The 20,723-nt window shown below is 47.4% G+C and overlaps 1 protein-coding gene across 3 annotated transcripts in view; it reads left to right on the top strand.

Moving 5' to 3' along the window:
* The window catches only part of LOC140393105 (leucine-rich repeat-containing protein 27-like), a 142,082-nt gene that overhangs the window by 26,253 nt on the left and 95,106 nt on the right, over positions 1 to 20,723 (top strand). For all 3 annotated transcript variants that reach the window (XM_072479147.1, XM_072479148.1, XM_072479149.1), the window contains exon 4: positions 4,818 to 4,955. In XM_072479147.1, the coding sequence (XP_072335248.1) occupies positions 4,818 to 4,955 (138 nt within the window). The remainder of the gene's footprint in view (positions 1 to 4,817; positions 4,956 to 20,723) is intronic.

Here is a 20,723-nt window from a genome sequence, read left to right as displayed (position 1 = left end):
GGGGAGGGGAGGGGAGTGGGGAAGGGGAGTGGGGGAGGGGAGTGGAGTGGAGTGGAGTGGTGGAGTGGGGGAGGGGAGTGGAGTGGGGGGGGAGGGGAGTGGGGGAGGGGAGTGGAGTGGGGGAGGGGAGTGGAGTGGGGGAGGGGAGTGGAGTGGGGGAGGGGAGTGGAGTGGGGGAGGGGAGTGGAGTGGGGGAGGGGAGTGGAGTGGGGGAGGGGAGTGGAGTGGGGGAGGGGAGTGGAGTGGGGGAGGGGAGTGGAGTGGGGGAGGGGAGTGGAGTGGGGGAGGGGAGTGGAGTGGGGGAGGGGAGTGGAGTGGGGGAGGGGAGTGGAGTGGGGGAGGGGAGTGGAGTGGGGGAGGGGAGGGGGGAAGGGGAGGAGGGGAGTGGGGGAGGGGAGGGGAGTGGGGGAGGGGAGGGGAGTGGGGGAGGGGAGTGGAGTGGGGGAGGGGAGTGGAGTGGGGGAGGGGAGTGGGGGAGTGGAGTGGGGGAGGGGAGTGGAGTGGGGGAGGGGAGTGGAGTGGGGGAGGGGAGTGGGGGAAGGGGAGGGGGGAAGGGGAGTGGGGGAGGGGAGGGGAGTGGGGGAAGGGGAGGGGGGAAGGGGAGTGGGGGAGGGGAGTGGGGGAGGGGAGGGGAGTGGGGGAGGGGAGGGGAGTGGGGGAGGGGAGTGGGGGAGGGGAGTGGGGGGGAGGGGAGGGGAGTGGGGGAGGGGAGTGGAGTGGAGTGGGGGAGGGGAGGGGAGTGGGGAAGGGGAGTGGGGGAGGGGAGGGGAGTGGAGTGGGGGAGGGGAGGGGAGTGGAGTGGGGGAGGGGAGGGGAGTGGAGTGGGGGAGGGGAGTGGAGTGGGGGAGGGGAGTGGGGGGGAGGGGAGGGGAGTGGGGGAGGGGAGTGGAGTGGAGTGGGGGAGGGGAGGGGAGTGGGGAAGGGGAGTGGGGGAGGGGAGGGGAGTGGAGTGGGGGGAGGGGAGGGGAGTGGAGTGGGGGGGGGAGTGGAGTGGGGAGGGGAGTGGAGTGGGGGAGGGGAGTGGAGTGGGGGAGGGGAGTGGAGTGGGGGAGGGGAGTGGAGTGGGGGAGGGGAGTGGAGTGGGGGAGGGGAGTGGAGTGGGGGGAGGGGAGTGGAGTGGGGAAGTGGAAGTGGAGTGGGCGGGGGAAGGGGGAGGGGAGTGGAGTGGAAGGGGACTGGAGTGGGCGGGGAAAGGGGTGGAGTGGGATGGAGAAGGGCAATGGAGTGGGAGGGGAAGGGAGTGGTGGGAGGAGGAAGGGGAGGGGTAAGAAGTGGAGGGGGAGGAGAGAGGAAGGGAGTGGAGGGTGAGGTGAGGGGGAAGGGACGTGAAGAGGGAAGGGGGGGAAAGGGTCGAGGAGGGGGAAGGGTTGTGGAGTGGATTAGGGAAGGGGAAGTGGGGAATGGAATGGGGATGGGCAGGAGGTGGAATGGGAAAGAGGGAGTGGAATGCGGAAGAAGGAGTGGAATGGGGAAGGCGATTAGAATGGGGAAGGGCAGGGGATTGAAATGGGGAAGAGGAGGGAGTGGAATGGGAAAGAGGAGGGAGTGGAATGGGAAAGGGGAGGGAGTGGAATGGGAATGTGGAGGGAGTAGTTTGAGGTTGGGGAGAGGGGATGAGGTGAGTGGAGAGCAGTGGAAAGGGGTGGGGAAAGGAATGTAGAACTTTAAAATCATTGATAATGTTTGCGCTTACCTGTTTAATAGTTTCCAGAATTCGGTAAAGTGTAATGGCAGTTGTTACAAAATAATCTAGAGGGAGGAAAATCGTTGACCCAGCCTGAAAATAATTGGTATCTTTACATGTATTAACTGACAGATAACCCATTCCAAGTGTGGGACAAAATTTCTAAGCTGCATAATCACCTTCTTCAAAATCAGCCTGTTTTGCAGGTAACTCTCTTATTCTACAAATTGCAATTCATCAAAGAAACTGCCCAATTTCTGAAACATTCTGGAAGTTCACAAACTGGTTAGATCACTTTATTCAGACAAGATTTCTTTTCCATTTCTTGTTCATACAATACAAATCAACTATGGCAAGTTCCACTGTCAGAGGTGGATCCTTTCAATAAGAAGTTAAACCAAAGCCAACACTGCTGTCTCAGGTGAATGTGAAAGATCCCATGTGTCACTGGTCGGGTTTGTGTGTTTCATTGTTGTCCGTGATCGAAGTGTTTTACATGTGTGGGCCTCGTATGTTTTCTTGCCCTCAGATGGTTTGTCCCAATTTAAATTATTCCAGCAGTCAGTCTTTGTGATTTTAAATTTAAAGATTATTTATTAGCACACAATTCTCTGGAGGTTTAAACACAACTTGCACACTATCTCTCATATACAAGGAGTTGATATAGGGTGGTGGCTCACAGCGCCAGGGACCCATGTTTGATTCTAACCTTGGGTGACTGTGTGGAGTTTGCACATTCTCCCCAGGTCTGCTTGTATTTCCTCCCACAGTCCAGAAGTGTGCAGGTTAGGTGGATGGGCCATGCTAAATTGCCCCTTTGACAGTTATCCAGACTTGAAAGGTTAGCTCCATTCTCTCCACAGATGCTGCCAGACCTGCTGAGATTGTCCAGTATTTTATGTTTTAGTTTCAGATTCCAGCATCTTCAGTATTTTCTTTTATATAAATTGCCCCTTAGTGTCCAAGTGGTTAGCTGGGGTTAAGAGGGTAGGGAAAGGGAGTGGGCTTAGGTAGAGTGAACTTTTGGAGGGTCAATGCAGATTCAATGGATCAAAAGGCCTCCTTCTGCTTTGTAGGGATGCCAAGATTCTAGATGAAGGAAAAATACAATATGATTACAATCTGGAATTATTTCAATCTCTTTCTTGGCAGGCATTTTGGAGGAATTGATGCTTTAGCTTGGGTGGAGGTCTTGTAAATGCAGAGGATTCTTCGCAAGCTGTGCGACTTCTTGTAGTTGGTTGGCCAGAATGTCAGCGCTCAGGCGAACTTGAAGTTGGGACAGGTTGTGGGAGAATCCTTCTCCCACTTTCTATGTTATAACTGTTTTTGGCTTGGCTGTGTCAATGGCATCTGTCCCAGAACAGCTTCTGCTATTATTTTTAACAGTGGGTAACAAACATGGCTGCCGTAGCCATGTGATCTGATACAAGTCCAATTTCCTGTTCCAAATAGGGTGGGATATTAGGCCTATATTGTGGCTTTTCACATACTGAGTGTGTCAAGACAGCCAAGGCCTTTGTGCTTGGGATGAGGAACCCCACAATACAATGTAAGGTAAATGAAATCCATTTAATATTTGACGAACACCCAATTGAGTTTTGGTGTCTCTATTGGCCATGATGAAGCCGTGATGAATCGGCTGGTATAGCCCTGTTTGCTGACAGTTCATCCTTAACAAAAAGATGTGTGAATGCCATAAATGGCTCTGATCTTACCGATTTAATTAGTTATTTGCCTGAGTTTCATCTCTGTTTGGAACTAATGTTGCCAAATGAAGAAGATATGCTACAGTCATCTTAGGTTACTTTTGGTGTCCATTTTTTATACAAAATCCAGCTTTAAAATTTGTAATATATTCATGCCTGATGTGGACATGACACATGGCATTACTTTTGAAGAAGAGCAGGGAATTTAACCTTGGTGTCCTGGCCAATATTTTACCTTCAAGATATGGCAGAAAGTCATGGACCAGAGATTGAGAGAAATAGTACAAATCCATGAAGGTCACCAAACCACTAATTCATTCATTGAATCATCTTTGTTATACTGTATTTAACTTTAGTGGTATTCTGTATATGGATTTGAATCCTTTATGCTGGTTTCTCAATTAGCAAGAAATGACAAAATATGGCAGCTCAGGCACTGACTGAAATTCAGCAGGTATCTCATTAATCCACTTGAATCAGGTTCCTGTTACATTAGCAGTACAATTCTCCAATGGGTAGATCTTTGTGGAATATGTTCCATATATTGGTGGTAAGGATTGAGCAGCTTAGCCAGCAGGCGACTGCTGCAGGCTGCTCAGAAATGGGTGACTTAAGACTTAAAATGTTTTTTTTTTTGGCATTAATGTTGCTCCTGAAGTAAAGAAAAATCAATACCTAACCAAACGCTTCTCCCCTAGAATTGACTCCTTTCTCGTACCCACCTCTTTCTTCCTGCAGCTACTCGATGCCACACCGGAGCTGACAGATTTTAGGGCTCCTCCAATTGGTAAACTGCTCAAAATATATAAGCGGTTTGCGCCAAGTTGGTACTGAGGCCCTGCAGATGGCCATCTCCGCTAATAAGGAGTATCAAGAAGGCACCGGTTTCTTGTACGCATTACAGGCCAAAGCCTAAAATTAGCCTCAATATCTCCTGCTGGAAGAACCCCTTTGTGAAATGATTTGGAAAGTCTTAATTTTGGAAAAAGAAATGATTTGGAAAGTCTTAATTTTGGAAAAAGGGCACAGACATTCAAAAATACCAGACGTTGGTGTGAGAGGTTGAAAACATCAACCTGAGCGATAAAGGTTCCTTCTCTGAGCTCTGAATTTGTGGATGCAATCACGGAGAGGGAATTTTGGCTTTTATGTGGCACATGCTGTACCAGGCCTGAGAGTAATTGACACTGAGACTGACATATATTTTGACTTTCCAGAGCTGAAATTCTCACTTTGAATCCAAAGTTTTGCTCTCAGCTCCTCTCAAAAACTAAAATTACTTTCTCCTGTAATTATTTACTTTAAAATTGTTGATGTTATATTCAAGAGCAGGATAGTCATGAATGTGTTTGTGCACAGTCCATTCTTTGGCAAATCGGGATTATTAGTAGGTAACTTTATCAAACTGATTTATTTTCTAATAGGTAATCTGACTTCATTGAAGGCCCTGAACCTCAGAAAATGTCCAATCGTGTTTCCTCCTGAAGCTATCATGCATCAAGGATTAATTGCGATTCTGGCCTTCCTCAGAATGCCAATATTAAAAGCTGGACATGATACAGGTACAAAATAGCAATCGCACCATCAGTGCTGAGGAAAGATAATTACACTTGTATACCAAAATGTTTATCTGTTACTTTTAGAATGTTTTCAGTTTCATTCTTCACATTCATGTTTTTAAGCAGATTGCTATAACTTATTCTAATCTATATCAGTTTTTGCTTCTGCAAAATTAACTTCTGTAGGTAAGTTTACACTAATAGTGTGTGACCCAAACCGGCTGAGGTTATCCATGAAGGCCCCGGCACCTTCTCAACCTTGCCCCTCGCCTGAGGTGTGGTGATCGTCATTAAATCACCACCAGTCAGCTCTCCTCCTGAAAGGGAAAAGCAGCCTATCGTCATCTGTGTCTATGGCGACTTTAGTGTGTGACAAAATGAACAGTGACATATACGTCAGAGTATGCACCAGAAATAGTTTAGGTGTTACTGCCTTACTACTCTCTCCAAATTTGCAAAAATATCAGCTGTTTAATGGATCATGTTAGAGTTCTTTGAGGAGGTAACAAGCATGTTAGACAAAGGAGAATCAGTTGACGTGATTTATTTAGATTTCCAGAAGGCCTTTGACAAGGTGCCGCATAGGAGACTGTTAAATAAGTTAAACGCCCATGGTGTTAAGGGTAAGATCCTGGCATGGATAGAGAATTGGCTGACTGGCAGAAGGCTAAGCGTGGGGTTAAAGGGGTCTTTTTCAAGGTGGCAGCTGGTGACTAGTGGGGTGCCTCAGGGGTCTGTGCTGGGACCACAACGTTTTACAATATACATTAATGATCTGGAAGAAGGTACTGAAGGCACTGTTGCTAAGTTTGCAGATGATACAAAGATCTGTCGAGGGACAGGAAGTATTGAGGAAGCAAGGGGGCTGCAGAAGGACTTGGACAAGCTAGGAGAGTGGGCAATGAAGTGGCAAATGAAATACAATGGAAAAGTGTGAGGTTATGCACTTTGGAAGGAGGAATTTAGGCATAGACTATTTTCTAAACTGGGAAATGCTTCGGAAAGCAGAAGCACAAAGGGAGTTGGGAATCCTTGTTCACGATTCTCTTAAGGTTAATGTAAAGGTTCAGTCGGCAGTTAAGAAGGCAAATGCAATGTTAGTATTCAGTCAAGAGGGCGAGAATACAAGACCAGGGATGTTCTTCTGATGCTGTACAAGACTCTGGTCAGACCCCATTTGGAGTATTGTGAGCAGTTTTGGGCCCCATATCTAAGGAATGATGTGCTGGCCTTGGAAAGGGTCCAGAGGAGGTTCACAAGAATGATCCCTGGAATGAAGAACTTGTCGTATGAGGAACGTTTGAGGACTGTGAGTCTGTACTCGTTGGAGTTTAGAAGGATGAATGAGGACCTTATTGAAACGTACAAGATACTGCGAGGCCTGGATAGAGTGGACGTGGAGAGGATGTTTCCACTTGTAGGAAAAACTAGAACCAGAGGACACCATCTCAGATTAAAGGGATGATCCTTTAAAACAGAGATGAAGAGGAATTTCTTCAGCCAGAGGGTGGTGAATCTGTGGAACTCTGCCGCAGAAGGCTGTGGAGGCCATTTCACTGAGTCTTTAAGGCAGAGATAGATAGGTTCTTGATTAATTAGGGGATCAGGGGTTATGGGGAAAAGGCAGGAGAATGGGGATGAGAAAACATCAGCCATGATTGAATGGCAGAGCAGACTCGATGGGCCAAGTGGCCTAATTCTGCTCCTATGTCTTATGGTAACTCGGGCCAAAGCTACTCATTAAAATCTATTCTGAGAACAAATTATATATAAGCTAAATTCAGCAGAATAGCTAGCAATGTATTATTTAACACTCACTGGTATGTAGAATTGATTTTAAACTTCAGCATGAAAATTGAGATTCTCAATACTGTTTTTCCAGAATCTTTAATTGAGATTAGATACTGTACATGAGCGACTCAGCACCATAGATTTCTGGCTCACCACAGCAAAGTGAAAACAAATGGTTAAATTGTGGAGTAAAACAATTTGTAACATCTGTCATGTTTATTCCCAGCTTAGCACAGCCTTTGGAGAGAGAACACTCAAATAACTTTCCATTTTTATCTGATTCATTGCAGTCGCTATTTATCCTCTGCAACAGAGGGACAGTGATCTATGATCGCAGCAATATAAGATGATAATTGGTGATTTTGATCAGTCACGTCTTGATGCACGTGGCTGGACATAAATCATACTCAATGTATTTGTACAGGAAATTGTAGGATCAATAAGTGCAGTGTTATATTGCAAGAACATGTTTAAGGATCCTGGAGAATTCAGGTGAGATATAATATTATAGTTTTCAAGGATAGAGAGATCAGATGTGGGCTTCTTTTAAAGGATTTAAAACACTAGGCATAAAGGTGCAGGACCTCCAAAAGAGCAGTCTATAAAGAACAAGACCTCGAGAGGAGACGGGTATAAAGCAATGTGACTTCAAGAGGACCAGCGCATAAAGTAGCGAAACTTCGAGGGGAGCAGAGCAAGGAGGAGCAGGCTATAAAAGAACAATGGAGTGAGACAGAATGAGGCATAAAGAATTGAGAGGAGCGGGCATAAAGGAGTGGTGCTTCCAATCGAGTCGGATATAAAGGAGCGAGACTTCAAGAGGAGTAAGGCAAAACGGAGTGAGTCGAGGGAATTTCAGTTCGGGGAAGTAGAACATTAATTGAAATAATATAAGCACAGGCAATATATGATAATACCAGAGGCTTAATTAACATGCAATTAATAAAGTAATTAATTAATGAAAACACTATAAATATGTCGGGGCAGGTGATGCGTTACAGCTGCAGTATAAAGCATTTATGGATACCCCTGTGATCTAAGGCAAATATGTCTGCAGTAGGTGTCCTCAGCTTGAGAAACATCAACTCAGAGTTAATGAACTGGCATCTGAGTTTTAGACCCTGTGATGTGTCAGGGAGGGGAAAGGTTACCTGGATGTTTTGTTCCAGGAGGCAGTCACACTTCTTGGATGAGGGTCTTCTGATTTTGTCCACGGTGGGGGACAGGAAGACATGACTGCGGGTTATGTGAATCGAGAAGGTAGAAGTGGAGGAGCCCCAGCCTTGCCATTGTCTAGGATTGAGGTTCTTGCAGCCTCTGATGAAAGCAGGGACTGCAGCGTGAATGCATAAACTGACCATGGCACCACAGCACAGGAAGATACTTAAACAGGCAGACAGTAAATTAAATGTAGTTTTAGTGGGGAGAATTTAGTCAAGGGATAGACATAGCTCTCTGTAGCTAAAAATCCAGAGTGCTGTGTTGCCAGCCCAGTGCAAAGATTTGGGACATCTGCTCTGGGCTGGAGAGGAACTTGCAGTGGGAGTGGAAAGACAAGTTGATCTGGTCCCTACATCTGGTCCACCAATGACATGGATAGGACTAGGAAAGAGGTTCCGCTTAGGAAGTATGAGCAACTTGTGGCTAAATTAAAAGCAGATTAGGTCGGTGGCAGTGATTGACAACAAAAATAAAACAGTATTGTATCTGAATAGACAAATGTACAAAAGCAATAAGTTTACAAGTCTCTGAAGCATATCAGCGGTTTTCTTATCAATCCAGACTTAGTTATGGTGATTTTTGCTGAAGGCTGCCTTAAGTTTTTGGAATGCCAGTTAGGAGTATTTTGTTTGCGTTACGCTTTAGATTGCTTGGTGTTTATGGTTGTGGTATTATCCTCATTTGGCATATGCTTCATTGCACTGTCATGCAATTTGATGTGCATACTTGATACGATATTGGTTCTGGCATATGCTGGCGATTTCTTCGAGATTTACAATCATAGAATTTGCAGTGCAGAAGGAGGCCATTTGGCCAATCGAATCTGCACCGACCTTTGGAAAGAACACCCCACTTAAGCCCATGCCTCCCCTCCATCCCCATAACCATGTAACCCCACCAACCTTTTGGACACTAAGGGGAAATTTCTTATGGACAATCCACCTAACCTGCACATCTTTGGACTGTGGGAAGAAACCGGAGCACCCGGAGGAAACCCACGCAGACACTGGGAGAAAGTGCAAACTCCACACAGACAGTTACCCGAGGCTGGAATTGAACCCGGGACCCTGGAGCTGTGAGGCAGCAGTGCTTCATGTGTCAACCGTTGGGTGTTGGTCTTAATTTGTTACTACCATGCAAACATCTTCCTCTGTTTTTTGAATAAGGTGTTTTGTAATCGTGGGAATATTGACAAGTGATAACTGGGGAGGGATTTCCACATTTACTTGCTGAATATTGGTTCTGTAATTCGATGAAGTATGCACTTTTGGAATGGATAAACATATTCGGTTCAAGTTGTGCCACTTAGCTTGTTGGCTGACGATCTGCACTACGGAGTGAAATGATTGTCTTACCAGTGTATGCCCGGGTTTCCAGTTACTCTCCTTGTGATCTTTGTCTTTGTCATTGCCTTGATGATGCTATGGATGGTGACCAAGGACAGATCCTTGCATGCCGGTAGGCCTGTAATCATTGGACCCATGGGTATCCACAATATAAAATATTCAGGGTGACCAGAGTCAGTTTTTATAGTGACAGTTGAGTCTAAAGATGCACGGGGATGGAATCACTGAGTCATTGTATGCAGTGAGTTTGGCAGTGGATGTTGAACCATCACTTACTGCTTCTGTGGAAAGTGGAAGGATGCTTGCATTTGCATCGATATCCGGTTATGCTGACTTTGCATTTGTGGGCACAGAATCTGAATGGCGGCCAAGGCTTCTGTTGGTTGGTACCAAAGAACAAAGAAAAGTACAGCACAGGAACAGGCCATTCGGCCCTCCAAGGCTGCACTGACCATGCTGCTCGTCTAAACTAAAATCTCCTACACTTCCGGGGTCCGTATCCCTATTCCCATCCTATTCATGTATTTGTGAAGATGCCCCTTAAATGTCACTATCGTCCCTGCTTCCCCCACCTCCTCCGGCAGCAAGTTCCAGGCACCCACTACCCTCTGTGTAAAAAAACTTGTCTCAGAGCAGGGAGAGGGAGAGGTTTTTTGGGGGGTAGATCTTAAGGGTGGACAGGAGATATGTAGAGGCCCCCGACGAGGGACGACTCCGGGAGCGGCGGAACCTCCAGACGGAGTTCGACCTGTTGACCACAGGTAAAACAGAGGCACAGTGGAGGAAAGCGCATGGGGCGACGTATGAGCATGGGGAGAAGGCAAGTCGGATGCTGGCACACCAGCTTCGTAAGAGGGAGGCAGCGAGGGAGATAGGTGGAGTTAAGGACAGCGGGGGGGGAAATACGGTGCGGAGTGCGGTGAGAATAAACGAGGTATTTAGGGACTTCTATGGGAATCTGTACAGATATGAGCCCCCAGCGAGGGAAGAGGGGATGCGACGATTTTTGTATCAGCTGAGGTTCCCGAGGGTGGAGGAGCAGGAGGTGGCTGGTTTAGGGGCGCCAATTGGGCTGGAGGAGCTGGTTAAAGGATTGGGGAGCATGCAGGCGGGGAAGGCCCCGGGGCCAGATGGGTTCCCGGTCGAGTTTTACAGGAAATACGTGGACCTGCTAGACCTGTTGCAAGTGAGGACTTTCAATAAGGCAAGGGAGGGGGGGACCTTGCCCCCGACAATGTCCGGGGCGCTGATCCTGAAGCGGGATAAGGACCCACTGCAGTGTGGGTCGTATAGACCGATCTCGCTCCTCAATGTGGATGCTAAGTTGCTGGCAAAAGTGCTGGCTACGAGAATTGAGGACTGTGTCCCGGGGGTGATCCATGAGGACCAGACGGGATTTGTAAAGGGCAGGCAGCTAAACACTAATGTGCGGAGGCTCCTCAATGTGATTATGATGCCCTCGGTGGAGGGAGAAGCGGAGCTAGTGGCAGCTATGGACGCGGAGAAGGCCTTCGACCGGGTGGAGTGGGAGTATCTTTGGGAAGTGCTGCGGAGGTTTGGGTTCGGGGAGCGGTTCATCAGCTGGGTCAGATTGTTATATGGAGCCCCGGTGGCGAGTGTGGCTACGAATCGGCGGAGGTCGGAGTACTTTCAGCTGTACCGAGGGACGAGGGCGCCCCCTGTCCCCCTTGCTGTTTGCATTAGCAATTGAGCCTCTGGCCATGGCACTAAGGGAGTCCAGGAAATGGAGGGGACTGGTCCGAGGGGGAGAGGAACATCGGGTGTCACTGTATGCGGAGGACCTGTTGCTGTATGTGGCAGATCCACTGGAGGGGATGGCGGAGGTCATGCGGATCCTAAGGGAGTTTAGGGACTTCTCGGGGTCTAAGCTCAATGTAGGGAAAAGTGAGCTCTTTGTGGTGCATCCAGGGGACCAGGGAAAGGGGATAGACGACCTGCCGTTGAAGAGGGCGGAAAGGAGCTTTCGGTACTTGGGGATCCAGGTGGCTGGGAGTTGGGGGGCCCTGCACAAACTCAATTTGACGCGGTTGGTGGAGCAGATGGAGGTGGATTTCAAAAGATGGGATGTGCTGCCACTCTCGCTAGCGGGCAGGGTGCAGTCGGTTAAAATGATGGTCCTCCCGAGGTTTCTCTTTGTGTCCCAGTGCCTTCCCATTATGATTCCCAAGGCCTTTTTCAAACGGGTAGGTAGGAGTATCATGGGTTTTGTGTGGGCAAGTAAGACCCCGAGGGTAAAGAGGGTGTTTCTGGAGCGTAGTAGGGACAGGGGAGGGCTGGCTCTGCCGAATTTGGGCGACTATTATTGGGCTGCCAATGTGGCGATGATCCGTAAGTGGGTAATGGAGGGAGAGGGGGCGGCGTGGAAGAGGTTGGAGATGGCGTCCTGTGTGGGCAGTAGCCTGAGGGCGCTGCCGACGGCTCCGCTGCCGCTCTCGCCGACAAGGTACACCACGAGTCCGGTGGTGGCGGTGACGTTGAAGATCTGGGGGTCAGTGGAGACGACACTGGGGCGAGGGGGGAGCCTCGGTTTGGTCCCTGATTCGGGAGAACCATCTGTTCGTCCAGGGAAGGATGGATGGGGGATTTCGGAGCTGGCATCGGGCAGGGATTAGAAGAATGGGGGACCTGGTTATAGATGGGACGTTTGCGAGCCTTGGGGCGCTGGAGGAGATGTTTCGGTTACCCCTGGGAAATGCTTTCAGGTATATGCAAGTTCGGGCGTTTGTGAGGCGGCAGGTGAGGGAATTCTCGCTGCTCCCGGCACAGGGGACTCAGGACAGGGTGATTTTGGGTGTATGGGTTGGAGAAGGCAGGGTTTTGGCGATCTACCAGGAGCTGAAAGAAGAAGAGGAGGCCTCGGTAGAGGAGTTAAAGGCCAAGTGGGAGGAGGAGCTTGGGGAGGAGATAGATGAGGGTCTGTGGGCTGATGCCCTGAGTAGAGTTAATTCTTCCTCCTCTTGCGCCAGGCTCAGCCTAATACAATTCAAGGTTATTCACAGGGCGCATATGACAGGGGCGAGGCTGAGTAGGTTCTTTGGGGTGGAGGATAGATGTGTGAGGTGCTCGGGAAGCCCGGCGAATCACGTCCACATGTTCTGGTCGTGCCCGGCACTGGATGGGTTTTGGAGGGGTTTCACGAGGACTATGTCCAAGGTGGTGAAAGCCCGGGTCAAGCCGAGCTGGGGGTTGGCATTATTTGGGGTAACAGACGAGCCGGGAGTGCAGGAGGCGAAAGAGGCCGGTATCGTGGCCTTTGCGTCCCTGGTAGCCCGGCGAGACTACACCAACCCACTTAAGCCCTCACTTAAGCCCTCATGCTATCACCATGTTATGTGAGCATCTTCAACACAAACATACCAATCACACAACAAGGATTAATGGAACAATAATGTGGGTTCTTTATTTGAAGCTAGTGTCATGTGAGAGTACCTTTAAGAAATGGATGTTTAAGCAATGTACCTTTAAGAAAACAGTGATGTCAGAGAGTGGGTGGAGCTGAGCTCAGTTCAGCCATTTTGAGGTTTCCGTTTTGCTGAGAGCAGCTGAAAAGTGCCTGGCTGGTTTTGCTGAGAGCAGTTTAAAGTGCCTGGCTGCTTTGCTGTGAGCTGCTTAAAAGGAGAAAGCCAGTTTGAAAAAGCAGCTTGTGTGTGTCTGTGTGTTTCCAGAGAGCTGCAGGAAGAAAAGCAAGGTGCTGGAGCTGAAGTCAACCAAGCTGATATATCTCTGCTATCACACAGAAAATATATATATTCTTTAACCTGATGTGTTTCTGTTTAAAGGTGTTAAGTCTCATGGATGTTGAAAGGGATAACTGAAGGATTATTTAGTGTTGTAATATTTTCAGGGTTATCTTTGAAGTAAGGGGTGTTAAGGAATCCAATGTTTATTAAAAAGGTTAAGTTGAGATCATGGAATAAACATTGTTTTGTGTTTAAAAACCTATGTGTCCATAATTGTAATCCCACACCTGGAGAACAAGCCGTGTGCTCGGAAAAGCAACAATCCATTGAAGGGGAGGTTTGTTGAACTCCATGATACATTTTGGGGGTCTGAAAACGCCTCCCCCATAACAATAGGACTATATACACACAATGTTAACTAGGAAGCTCACAATAGTACACACTTCTGCGGTTTGTAGACTGAATACAAGTCATGGGATAATACATCACAAACTGTCGAGGTGGCAGTGATTGACAGCAGTTTAAGATATGCAAACTTCAAGGCACATGTAACTGATACAATAGTGAGGGATGACCTCAGTTCCAAAAAAAATCGAGATGTAGCAACAGTATGGGTAGAGATAAGAAATAGCAATGGTAAGAAATCACTTGTTGGAGTAGTTTATAGCTCCCATAGAGTCATATAGGTTTACAGCATGAAAACAGGCCCATCGGCCCAACTTGTCCATGCCGCCCAGATTTTACCACAAAGCTAGTCCCAATTGCCTGCATTTGGCCCATAACCCTCTATACCCAGCTTTCCCATATAACCGTCTAAATGCTTTTTAAAAGTCAAAATTGTACTCGCCTCTGCTACTGCCTCTGCAGTCACCACCCTTCGTGTGGAAAACATTGCCTCTCTGGACCCTTTTGTATCTCTCCCCTCTCACCTTAAACCTATGCCCTCTGGTTTTAGACTTCCCCTACCTTTGGGAAAAGATGTTGACTATCTACCTTATCCATGCCCTCATTATTTTATAGACCTCTATGAGATGACCCCTAAGCCTCCTACGCTCCAGGGGAAAAAGTCACAGTCTATCCAGCCTCTCCGTATAACTCAAACCATCATGTCCTAGTAGCATCCTAGTAAATCTTTTCTGCACTCTTTCTAGTTTAATAAAGGTGACCAGAACTGTACAAGGTATTCCAAGTGTGGCCTTACTAATGCCTTGTAGAACTAATGCCTCTCTAAATGCCTGTAGATCCTGTCTCTCAGAATACCTTCCAACAACTTGCCCACCATAGACCTTAGGCTCATGTTAGACTTCCCCTGAAAGTAAGTACACTGTAGGAAAAGATATAATGGAATAAATAATGGGGATTGTGAGATAGGCATGGCAATAACCATGGATGATTTTAACATACATATTCATTAAACAACTCCAATTGGCAAACGTAGCCTGGACAATGAGCTCACAGAGTATTTTTGGGACAATTTCTTAGAGCAGCACATTCTAAAGTCAACCAGAGAGCAGGCTATCTAGATGCAGTAATGTGAAGTGAGACAGGATTTATTCAGACCTCATAGCCCCGGGCGGGATTCTCCACTCCCGCGCCGAAGTGCCCACGCCGTCGAGGTTCACGACGGCGCGAAACGGCCCCTATCCCGACCGATTCAGGGCCCGATAATGGGCTAGGAGCGGGGCCGCGTCATTTACACGCACCAGGCCTTGCCGCCTTGTAAAGGCGGCGCCGCATACATGACGCAGCCGGCACCGCATAACTGGCATCACCCGCGCATGCGTGGTTGCCGTCCTCTCCGAGTCCGCCCCGCAAGAAGATGTCAGACGGATCTTGCGGGGCTGCGGAAGAAAGGAGGTCCTCCTTCAGAGAGGACGGCCCGACGATCGGTGGGCACCGATTGCGGGCCAGACCCCATTTGAGGCCCCCCCCCCCCCCCCCGGTTCAGGATCCCCCCCCCTCCCTCCCCCGCAGGCCGCCCCCCAGCATTCCCGCCGGCAGCGACCAGATGTGGACGGCGCCGGGGGGAGCCCGCCGTTTTGGCCTGGCTGCTTGGCCCATCCGGCCCTGAGAATAGCAGGGGTGCCGGAGAATTGCCATTTTGGGTGTCTTGGGTGATTCTCCGGCCTGCGCCGCGGGGAACTCGGCGGGGCCTGTCTCGCCGCTTGGGAGAATCGCGGGAAAATTCGGCGACCCAGGCGATTCTTCCAACCGGCGCGGGAGTGGAGAATCCCGGCCCCTATGTGGCAATGATCATAACATAACTGAATTCAGTTTGAGGGAAGAAGACTAGGTCTAAAGTGAGTGTTTTAAACTTAAATATAGGTAATAACAAGGGAAAGAAGACATAGCTGTCTAAAGTGGACAGGAAAATTAGCGTAAGGGATAGGTCCATAAAGATGTAGTGGAAGACATTTAAGGAGATATCCATAACACTCAGCAAAGATACATTCCAGTGAGAAAGAAAGACTCGAGGAGAGGGATGCACTGGTTAACTAAGGAAGTTAAAGACCGTATCAAATTGAAAGAAAAGGCTTGCAATTCCGCAAAGATTAGGGTAGGTCAGAAGATTCGACAGAATATTGAAACCAGCAAAGAATGACTTTTAAAAACTGAGCGCAAAGTTAGAGTAAAGCTAGCTAGTATCATAAAAACAGATCGTAAAAGATTCTGCAGATATTTAAAAAGGAAAAGAATAACTAAAGTGAGTGTTGGTTGGTCCTCTATAGAATGAGAAATTAATTGTGGGAAATAAGAAAATGGTGCATTATTGAACAGATATTTTGTATCTGTCTTCACTGTAGAAGAACTAACTGTAAATCAAGAGACGAAAGGAAGGGAAGCACTTAAACAATTATAATCACCAGGGAAAGGGTACTTACAACCAAAGGCTAATAAGTCCCCAGGGCCTGATGGATTTTATCTGAGGATCTTAAAACACGAGGCTGCTAATACAGTAACTGCATTGGTTTTAATTTTCCACAATTCCCTAGATTTTTGAAAATCCTATGAGATTGGAAAATAGTGAATGTAACTTCTCTATTCAAGAAAGGAAGGACACAGAGACCAGTTAGCCTAACAATTATCATGGGGAAAATGTAGAATCTATTACTAAGGAGATGAGAACAGGACACTTAGAAAATTGAAATGTAATCAGGCAGAGTCAACATCGTTTTGCAGGGTGGCACGGTGGCTAGCACTGCTGCCTCATGGCGGTGAGGACCCGGGTTCGATCCCGGCTCCGGGTCACTGTTCACATGGAGTTTGCACATTCTCCCCCAGTCTATGTGGGTCTCATCCCTACAACCCAAAAAGATGTGCAGGGTAGGTGAATTGGCCACACTAAATTGCCCCTTAATTGGGAAAAAAAATTGGATTCTCTAAATTTATAAAATAAAACATTGTTTTGTGAAAGGGAAATCATGTTTAAGTAATTTATTAGACTTCTTTGAGGAAGTAAAAAGCAATATGAATAAAGCGGTGGATGTGATGTTCTTGGATTTCCAGAAGTCATTTGACAAGGTGCTACATTAAAGGTTACTACTCAAAATAAGAGCTCATGGTGTAGCGGGTAACGTATTTGCATGGATAGAGATTGATTAGCTAACGGGAAACAGTAAGAAGTCTTACAACGCCAGGTTAAAGTCCAACAGGTTTGTTTCGAATCACTAGTTTTCGGAGCACAGCTCCGTCCTCAAGTGTTGAAGAGGTGGGTTCCAGAAACATATATGTAGACAAAGTCAATGATGCAAGACGATACTTTGCAAGTCTTTGCAGGTAATTAAGTCTTTACAGGTCCAGACGGAGCAACTGGAGAGAGGGATAATCACAGAATATTCCCTTCCAGTCAGGGAACACTTCAGCAGTCAAGGACATTCAGCCTCTGACCTTCAGCCTTCAGGACGCGCGACAACGCAGAATCGCCAAGCAGAAACTTATAGCCACGTTCTGCATACAGGAGTACGACCTCAACTGGGACCTTGTTGCATTACATTCATCCCCCATCATCTGGCCTGAGCTTTCGAAATCCTACCAACTGTCCAGGCTTGAGACAGTTCACACCTCTTTAACCTATGATTATCCCTCTCTCCAGTTACTCCATCTGTACCTGTAAAGACTTAATTACCTGCAAAGACTCGCATTCAAAGTATCATCTTGCATCATTGACTTTGTCTATATATATGTTTCTGAAACCCACCTCTTCATTCACCTGAGGAAGGAGCTGTGCTCCGAAAGCTAGTGATTCGAAACAAACCTGTTGGACTTTTACCTGGTGTTGTAAGACTTCTTACTGTGCTCACCCCAGTCCAACGGAGCATCTCCACATCATAACGGGAAACAGATTCGGGATGAAGAGTCATTTTCAGGTCTGCAAGAAGAAATAAGTGGAGTGCCACAGGACTAAGTGTTGAGGCCTCAACATTTACAATCTATATCAATGATTTGGATGAAGGGACTGAATATATGGTTGCTAAATTTACTGATACGAGAGTAAGTTGTGAAGAGGACATAAGGAGCAGCAAAGGGATATGGATAGGTTAAATGAGTGGGCAAAAATTTGGCAGATGGAGTTCAAGGTTGGAAAATGTGAATAGAAAAGCAGCAAGTTATTTAAATGGAGAGAGACTGCAGAACTCGGTGGTAAAGAGGGATCTGGGTATCCTGGTACATGAATCACAAAATGTTAGTCTGTGGGTACAGCAAGTATTTAGGAAAGCAAATGGAATGTTTGTATTTATTGCAAGGAAATTAAATATAGAAGTCGAGAAGTTTTGCTATAATTGTAAAGAGCATTGGCGAGACCACATCTGGTGTACTGTGTACAATTACGGCGGCATGGTAGCACAGTGGTCAGCACTGTTGTTTCACAGCTCCAAGGTCCCAGGTTCAATTCCCGGCTTGGGCCACTGTCTGTGTGGAGTCTGCACGTTCTCCTTATGTCTGCGTGGGTTTCCTCCGGGTGCTCCGGTTTCCTCCCACAAGTCCCGAAAGACGTGCTGTTAGGTAATCTGGACATTCTGTATTCTCCCTCAGTGTACCCGAACAGGCGCCAGAATATGGCGACAAGGGGCTTTTCACAGTAACTTCATTGCAGTGTCAATGTAAGCCTACTTGTGACAATAAAGATTATTATTATTGCCTCCTTATTTAAGAAAGGAATGACTGCATTAAAAGCAGAACAGATAAAGTTAACTTGACTGATTCCTAGAATGAGGGGGTTGTCTTATCAGGGAAGGTTGGACAGGTTGAACCTCTATCCATTGGAATTTGGAAGAATGAGAGGTGAAGTTATTGAAACATACAAGATCCTGAGGGCGCTTGATAGAGTGAATGTTGAGAGAATGTTTGCCTTCATGAGGGATTCTAGAACTAAGGCATAAAAGCAGAAAATGCTAGATAAATACAGCAGATCTATCAGCATCTGTGGGGAGAGAAACAGAATTAACCTTTTGAATCTGTATGACTTATTCAGAGCTGAACTCAGCCCTTGGGTTAAAAATACAAGATCTTTGATTTAAAATGGAGAACAGGAGAAGCCTTTTCTCTCTGAGGAATTCACTTTACCGGAGAGCAGTGAAAGCTGCCGATGAAAATTTTAAGGCTGGACTTCAGGTGGCGGCCATGAAGTGAGTGGTCGCACATTGGGCAGCTCCCTCTTGAGGCGTTTTTTTTCGGTCCTTTTCCCTCGTTGCCAGGTGGATGTTTTGGAGTAAAAAAGTGCAGAGGTGGTGGAGAAAAGTTATATTCCAATGGTGAGGTTGGTGGATAGATTCGTGGGCAGGTTTAGAAGAAAGGAGCTGCAAGAGCAAGAAATTCTTTGTGTGACACAGGGAAAGATGGCAGAGAGCAGGGGGTCAGCCCTACCAGCCTAATGATCGACAGAGCAGTTGGTAGATATTTTGAACAAAATGTTCAGTCAGCATAGGGAGGGAGGCTCGGGGACCTGGTGAAGTTGGTAGGCCCGCTAAAAGCGGGGATCGACTGTGTGGAGCTGAGGCTGGGAACCCAGAACCAGGTGATCCAGAGGGTGGAGGAGGCGGTGGGGGAGCACGAGGAGCAGCTTACCTCATGGCAGCTGAAATTGGGATGTTGAGGGAGATCCAGAAGTGGTTCAAGGAGAAAGTGGAGGATTTGGAGAACCGCTCCCAGAGACAAAATTTGAGAATAGTGGGGATGCCAGAGGGCATTGATGGAGTGGACGCAGGCTCTTATGTCGCCAAAATGTTGTAGCAGCTAATGAAGGGGGCCTTTGACCGGATCCAGGAGGTTGATTGGACGCACAGGTGCTGATGAGGAAGCCGCAGGCGAATGAGCCACTGAAGGCGATGGCGGTGAGGCTGCACCGGTTCTTAAATAAAGAGAAGATCTTGCGGTGGGCCAGGCAGACGAGGATATGTACCTGGGAGGTTAACGAGCATCAGAACCTGGGAACTGGCAAAGAGGAGAGCTGGATTCAACCGTGTCAAGGCTGCCCTCTTTAAGAAGGGGGTGAAGTTCGGGTTGCTGTACCCGGCCCGCTTCTGGGTGACCCACCACGGCTGTGAATATTGTTTTAGAATAACGTAGGAGGCAATGGAGTTCTTGAGAGACAATAGGGAAGGGTAGGACATTGAACTTTTGAAGAAGTGTGAGGAGATGTTGGTCCTCTCTGCCTTTTTTGTTGTCGTGCTTTGTTTCTATTTGGGTGATGGTTATGGGAGAACCTCTCTTCTCTCAGGGGCCGTTTATCTTTGATGCGGGGCTCTTTGGTGGGATGCTGGAGGACCATGGAGGGTGAATGCACCTATTTTCTCATTGTTTTTTTTTCTTTTTCTTTTTTTTTAGTATACCCAATTCATTTTTTTCCAATTACGGGGCAATTTAGCATGGCCAATCCACCTAGCCTGCACATCTTTGGGTTGTGGGAGCAAAACCCACGCAAACACGGGAAGAATGTGCAAACTCCACACGGACAGTGACCCAGAGCCGGGATCGAACCTGGGACCTCGGCGCTGTGAGGCAGCAATGCTAACCACTGTGCCACCGTGCTACCCTGGGGGTGTGGATTCCTCAGGCTAGAAAGAATCAAGTTCCCCTTGAGAAGGTCAGTGGGGGGGTTTTGCCTGGAGATGGAAGTCTTCTATCGACTTCTCCAACAAAGGCAGGTTGGGTGTCCGGGAACGGCAGGCAGATGGGGTGTTATTTATTTGTTATAAGATTCCCTGTTTGCTCTCTTTCTGGTTTTGGTGTATGTGTGTGTGCGTATATATATAAATGCCTTAATAAAAATACTTTTTAAAATAAAAGAATATTTTAAGGCTGAGTTTGGTAAATTCTTGACTGATAACACAGTCAAAACTTATTGGCACGTGGGATAGGCAGGAATGTGGAGGCTGCAATCAGATCAGCCATGATCGTACCCAATGGTGGAGCAGGCTGAAGAGCTGAATGGCCTATTCCTGCTCCTAATTCAATTCTTCGGATGATAGTTTTGAAAACAATTCAAACAATGTCTCCAGCTACAGATGTTTTGTTCCGATTAGTAAGAAGGGGAGATTGGATGGGTGGTGAAATAGCAGCTTGTGGGCTGCACTCAAGAAACTGGATTTCCTCAGAGTTGGCAGAGAAGGTGTTGTTAGATGGGTTGAAATGATAGCAAGATTTAGAAATGTGAGAGCAGATGATAGAAGCAGCGGAACTAGAAACTTCATTTTGGAAACAAAGAATCAGAT

This window comes from Scyliorhinus torazame, chromosome 16, assembly GCF_047496885.1.
Source record: "Scyliorhinus torazame isolate Kashiwa2021f chromosome 16, sScyTor2.1, whole genome shotgun sequence".
In the NCBI taxonomy this organism is placed as follows: Eukaryota; Metazoa; Chordata; class Chondrichthyes; order Carcharhiniformes; family Scyliorhinidae; genus Scyliorhinus; species Scyliorhinus torazame.
This window is presented reverse-complemented; position numbering and strand designations above follow the sequence as displayed.